At 42.2% G+C, this 6,000-nt stretch overlaps 2 protein-coding genes across 14 annotated transcripts in view; one reads left to right on the top strand and one right to left on the bottom strand.

The window, feature by feature from the left end:
• The window catches only part of LRRFIP2 (LRR binding FLII interacting protein 2), a 129,592-nt gene extending 127,036 nt beyond the window's left edge, over positions 1-2,556 (top strand). For 3 of the 7 annotated variants that reach the window (XM_021714054.1, XM_021714053.1, XM_021714051.1), the window contains 2 exons: positions 668-772; positions 1,228-2,190. In XM_021714054.1, the coding sequence (XP_021569729.1) occupies positions 668-772; positions 1,228-1,338 (216 nt within the window). In that variant the 3' untranslated portion in view covers positions 1,339-2,190. Of the gene's footprint in view, positions 1-667; positions 773-1,227 lie in introns of all 7 variants that reach the window. The other 4 variants (XM_008061264.2, XM_021714052.1, XM_008061265.2 and 1 more) reach the window with 2 other exon arrangements.
• The window catches only part of MLH1 (mutL homolog 1), a 75,780-nt gene that overhangs the window by 10,094 nt on the left and 59,686 nt on the right, over positions 1-6,000 (bottom strand). For 5 of the 7 annotated variants that reach the window (XM_021714049.1, XM_008061263.2, XM_021714046.1 and 2 more), the window contains 3 exons: positions 5,719-5,811; positions 5,330-5,443; positions 3,136-4,082 (listed from right to left, as the gene is read on the bottom strand). In XM_021714049.1, the coding sequence (XP_021569724.1) occupies positions 3,915-4,082; positions 5,330-5,443; positions 5,719-5,811 (375 nt within the window). In that variant the 3' untranslated portion in view covers positions 3,136-3,914. Of the gene's footprint in view, positions 1-3,135; positions 4,083-5,329; positions 5,444-5,718; positions 5,812-6,000 lie in introns of those variants that run through there. The other 2 variants (XM_021714047.1, XM_021714045.1) reach the window with 2 other exon arrangements.

The following is a 6,000-nucleotide window of genomic DNA, read 5'->3' as shown; positions in this document are numbered from 1 at the left end:
ACGTGTTCAAGACCAACCTGGGCAACTTGGTGAGCCCTCATCTCTACAATAAATCAAAAAATTAGCTGGGCGTGGTAGTGTGCACCTTTAGTTCCAGCTACTTGGGAGGCTGAGGCTGAAGGATCAACTGAGCCCAGCAGGTCAAGGCTGTGTTGGCCGTGAGCATGCTACTACCCTCCAGCGTGGTGGGTGACAGAGTGATACTCTGACAAAAAAACAGAAAAGCCAGCAAGAGAGTACCTGGCGGGGATTTCAGCCTTCTGTTTTCTTTAAGAACATATAACTGTCACCGTTTTTTGTAGGTATTTCAAGAGACTTCAAGATCACAGTTTATAACAAAGTTCCTTTAGCATACATTTCAAAAAGTCTAAAAACTTTTCCATTCAGTCTCTTCCTATGATGTTATTTTGGCCCTTAAACATTATGGTCATCATAAAATTTAACACGGGAAATTGGCCTATGATTCTGCAGCTGTAATCCTCTCTGGGGACACTTCTGGATTTATAAATAGCAGTTGAGTTCTGAGAGGATCTATGATTCACCCTAAGGGGACTTGTTAGTGTTAGATTACTTGAAATTTATATGACATTGTATTTCCATATTGGCTACCAAAAAACGATGATTTTTTAGTGTGTATTACCAGAGACTCATGTTCTCCTATTTATAGATTAGCCGGCTTGAGGGACAGGTGCTGAGATATAAAATGGCTGCTGAGAATGCAGAGAAAGTTGAAGATGAACTGAAAGCAGAAAAACGGAAGCTACAACGAGAGGTACTTGTTTCGATATGCTTCTTGGAGAATACATACATTCATAAAAAGAAAAAATCCTTTAGAAATAAATCTTTAGCTGTCTAAGAAATGTAATACTGGGACAGGTCTGAAGGAAGTAGCAGTGGGAGTACTTGCTCATTCGTGTTGGTTTTTGACCTGCCAAGTGACTGCCATTTACCTTTATGTACCTTTATGTTTTGGTCAGTTATTAGACAGTTATTTTTTTCAGATCAGGTCTATTTCTCCAACTTCCATATGTTCCTTCTGCGACTTAAATAAATAATCCTCAGTATCATCATTTAACATCTCTAGCTGACAGAAAAAAATTGGGCTGTGGGATCCTGTGCAAGGCTATCACAATGAGCAGTGCTTTCGTTTCCCAGAAAGTTGAAAATAAAGAGGCATTAGGTATTGTTTCTGACCGGGTGAAGTGACTGCACTCTCCCTATCTCCAGCTACGAACAGCACTGGACAAGATTGAGGAGATGGAGATGACCAACAGCCACCTGGCCAAGCGGCTGGAGAAGATGAAGGCCAACAGGACAGCGCTTCTGGCCCAGCAATAGGACAGAGAACACGCTCAGCCTGGCTGATGCTCCTTGGGGACCTGCCCAGAAGGGAGTGACTTCTTGTCCACAGACACAAAGCCCTTTCAGTACTGTTTCAGTTTTGTCATTAAAACAGCCGCCACCTTTGTATTTTATAATTTATGAGAGAATGAAGCAGGTCTGAATCTTCATGAATGAACACTTTGGATTTTGTTGTAGTTTGATTCTAGACTAAGAACCAGCCCATGATGTTTTTACTTTTTATTTCCGTAACTTTAGAATCACGTTTACTCAATATTTTCCCCAGCTGCCTCAGTGACTGGGCACTCGGAGGCCTTGGCACAAGTTCTGGAGGACAGCAGTTCTATGAGTGCTCACTGAGATACTTGCTGGAGACCTCCGAAAACACAAGTGCCTTCTCCATGGTGCAATTCAGACTTCAGTGATCTCCAGTGGTCAAAAGACATTTACCCTTAATATCAGATAGCATTTATATTTTAGTGAAGAAACAAGTTCATGGATGGGGAATCTATGTTTCACTCAAATTTGTATGTTTGGAGGGAAAAGCCCTTTTTTGTAAGATATTTAAATTTATATAAGAAAATGTTAGAAAAAATATGGGAAGTGTATATACAACTTGCTTTATTGCATGGGGTAGGGGAAGTCCAAGGTCTCATACTCTTAAACTAAGAGTAGGGTCCTTATTCTTCAATATCAACTGTGCTGTACCTTGTAAAGTATTTCATCTGCTGCTTTTTTGTGGAGTGAAACCTCAAACAAGTCCGGAGAGGGAGGGAAGGGCAGGGCAGGGTAGGCAGGTGGGAAATCTGCCTGAAGAGTCTATTAAACACACCCTTTTGCCAACCACAACTGGCTACTGACATATTCATTTTGTTACAGAAGCTTTTACAACAGATCATGCCAAATATGTCCCTCATCTTTGTCTCCTTAAGGAAAAATAATCTGGAATATAGAACTTTTTCTTTTAAAAACCTAGTTTCATCTTTTGAAGTACCCAATTCAATAGGTTTGTTTTTTCTTTTGTTTTTTAAAAATCACTGAGTGCAGCCACTTTGCAGGATTTGTGATTTTCTTTTGCTGCCAGAACCAAGGTGGTTTTATGGAAGTGATTACTGTATCTTTACAGTGTTTACACAAAAAAATATATTTGGGGAAAGTCTAATGACTCAAGGCACATAAGATAATAAAAATAAACTTGAAAAAGTTTACACAAAAGTGAATAAAATCTCTAATAATTGTTCCTCCTTTAATTAGCCTTCATTCTAAAAGTATGGATACCAATCTCCTGAATTAGGATGATTTCCTGTAATTTTGAGTTGGAGTTTCACTCTGTCGCCCAGGGGAGTGCAGTGGCACGCTCACAACCACCGCAGCCTCGACCTGCTGGGTTCAGGCGATCCTTCCGCTTCAGCCTTCCAAGTAGCTAGAACTACAGGCATGAGCCACCATGCCCAGCTAATTTTTTGATTTACATAGAGACAAGGTCTCGTCATGTTGCCCATGCTGGTCTCGAACCCCTGGGCTCAGGCAATCCTCTCATCCTCTCGCCTCAGCCTCCCAAAGTGGTAGGAGGTAGGATTAAAGGTGTAAGCCCCTGCGCCTGGCTTTTAAATGTTCCAATGGTAACAACAGTTGTGTGGTTGGGGGTTGACAGGAGGGTGTTCTAAATCCAGGTTTAGCTTGGAACCCCCTGCTGGAACCAACACACTGTGTGGCCCAGCTCTTGAGGCAGAGAGAACCCTTCTTCCTCCCCACTCAAGATCACTCAGCCTGTGCCCTCCTGGGAACATGGCAGCTCACTTCTAGGGTGCCCTGGTCTATCTCTGGAGTTCTAATTGGTCAAACTGGTCTCGCCTGTTTTTGTGGCATGGCAAGTGTCTCTTCCATTCTGTTGCCCCGGTCTTTTCCTCATGAAGTGGCTCCATTTCTTCATGAGATGAGCGTATTCTGTTCTTTTCCACTGAACTGTCTTCATTTTCATTTAAGGTGAAATCTGGATTTTACTTTAAAAACCATAGGCATTCTTCCATTCTGAACTGAATGCTCCATTTCTATTAATGCAGGCTAACATGAAAGTAGCTAATTTTGGCACTTGTAGATTAAGTGTATTTTTCTATCGTCCTTCAAACAAGAATACCTAGAAACTTCTTTATCTTATGCTAGTAATATTCACAGCCATGAACAAGTGGGCTAACTTAAAAATTCATACTTGTTATAGATGGGATAAGGACTATTTTCTTCCTGCAAGTTTTTTCCTTAAAAGTAATTAGCTTTAATTTTTGAAAATACTAATAGATTATTAAATTCAATCTTTCTCCATAATCAATGTCAGCAGAACCTCTGGCATGTTCAGGACCTCTTTTAAAAGGCATCTGAACTGACACAACATACACATAATGAAATTAAATAAGAAATCACATTAGGACACATCTGACGATCTATTTATAATCACCTACCAGTCATGAGGGAATGCTGCTTGTAAGACTGCAAATGCGAGTCTTAAATCTTAAGTACTAGCAACATCGGAATACACAGAAAGAACAACACATCTCAGAGTCCATAAACGACCATATTTAACATCTTTCAAAGACTTTGTATAAATCAGGCAGGTTAGCAAGCTGCAGGATATTTCCATCTTCTGTGAAATGTTTAGGAGGTAGAAGGTGTGAGCGGAAGGCTTTGTAGACAATGTGTTCCACAGTCCACTTCCAGGAGTTTGGAGTGGAGCCAGGAACTTCATTCTGGAAAACATATTAGATGTCAGAAGCCTCCCTATTTGCAGCCCAATATATCCTGACTTCCTGGCTGATGAAATGTTTCCTGGGCCTGGAACATCTTGTTGGCACATAGGTTGTATTATCTAGTGCTTGTAAAGTAGATTCTGTGGGCCAGCCTCTCAGGGATCCCACAGGCCTAAACACAAGAGGTCTTTTAAGGCTAAAAGAAGCCACTGCTCTTGTAGGACTGTCTCCTAGGAAGCATTTGTTTCCAGTCAGGGAGAAAATGGTTTTATTGTAGCAAGATCTATGATAATGTCAGATCCTGACTAATGTATGGATGGCAACAGTAGAAAGTAATTAAGTCACTTGGGAGTCTCAAAGCAACCCTGTTTACCAATCCATAGGGAAGGGATGAAAATATAATGAGGGTTATTTTGCCTCACGGTTGTTCTCCGACTTCTAAGCCGTATTTGTTTTCTGTCCTTCCTTACCTTGAGGTAAGTTTTTCCAATCAAGTGAGCTACTCTGCACAATTTGGTAACTGTGCTGCCCTGCCTTCACAGGAGTGAGAAACTCCCGAGGGGCTTTGGCCAACAGGAACTCAGACTGAATCTTGGCTCTAACATCTACAGACCTGGAATCTTCAAACATGCCCACTGTCCTTCAGCCTCCTCATCTGTGAAACTGCAGCATACTGCTTCACCTCTGAGGACAACTGAAAGCAGTCATTGGGATCGCTGTGTATTACAGTGGACTTTCCTTTGCTTCTTAGACTATTTCAGCTCTCCCTTCCCTTGAAATATATATTGATTTGAAAAACACTGTCATCTGGGAAAAGTGACAATGAAATAATAGCAATCTAAGCCCTTTTTGTGTCAAAGTTGACCTTTAAGAGGAGTTACAGAGCACTGTTTTCCTGGCAAGGGAGTGGTCATATGTAGAGTAAGGCGAAAGGTGAGAGAGACTGGGGAGACTGACCCAAATATCTCAGGACTTGGCTACATACTTCAGGGTAACAGTGGGAGATAGGGACCCTCCAGCCTGGGATATCTAACTCACCCTCCCATTTCTCACTGTGATAGCTTGTGATTTATATGTGACAATTTCTGCAGAAGGAATAAAAGCTAATCATTGTGTTTGAACCTTCTTATGTACAACAAAACCCCAGTATTTTAGAGATGGGCACGTTTCATCTCCTAAAGGTTGTGTGAGGGTGTGTCCCAGTCCTGGGGTGCCAATGTGCATCACCACAGTACCTGCTGGCCTACCTGCTGGCCTGAGAGGGTCGATTCCTCAGAGATGTACTGCTTCCGAATGGAGTAAAACATAGCACATTCTTTACTGAGGCTTTCAAAACACTCCTTTTCTTCATCCCAGTTCACCTGGGCCAAAGAATTCAGTGCCTCAAGTTATGCTTTATACACATCTTCATTTCTAAATGGAGATTGCAGACTACTTAAAGCTAAAAAATCTAAATGTGATTTTAGGCTTTAAAGCTAAAATGGACTGCTAAATACCGCTAAGGACGCATATTGGTGGCGATGAGAGGAGGTCTTCAGCTGTTTTACTCTCGTCATCTTCTAATTTCAGATGAAAGGGCGGTCACACGCGCCCTTCCCCCGGCACCCACCTGCACAGTACTGGCTTGCTCACTTACTTCAGTGGCCAGTCGAAGAATGAAGACAGGCAGTCCCTCCAAAGGGGGCACATAGTTGTCGATGAGAAGGGGTAGTCCAGTCAGCTTCCCTTCCTGCTTGTGGGAAAAAAGGCCGGGGCAGGAGGTCACGAAATACCGTTTTCATAAAGCTCAAGCAAACTTAATTTCTCCGCTGCTTCCCCAGGCCTTGTCCTCATGTCTGGCCCTAGGGGCAACTAGGTACTTGACTAGGCTGGGCCTTGGAGGCAGAGAAGCTTAAGCACTTGAAAAAAGCTTTTTGCC

This window comes from Carlito syrichta, unplaced genomic scaffold, assembly GCF_000164805.1.
Source record: "Carlito syrichta isolate Samal-C Ts95f unplaced genomic scaffold, Tarsius_syrichta-2.0.1 Scaffold305170, whole genome shotgun sequence".
Taxonomy (NCBI): Eukaryota; Metazoa; Chordata; class Mammalia; order Primates; family Tarsiidae; genus Carlito; species Carlito syrichta.
Note: the sequence above shows the minus strand (reverse complement) of the source record. Positions and strands in the feature narration are given on the sequence as shown.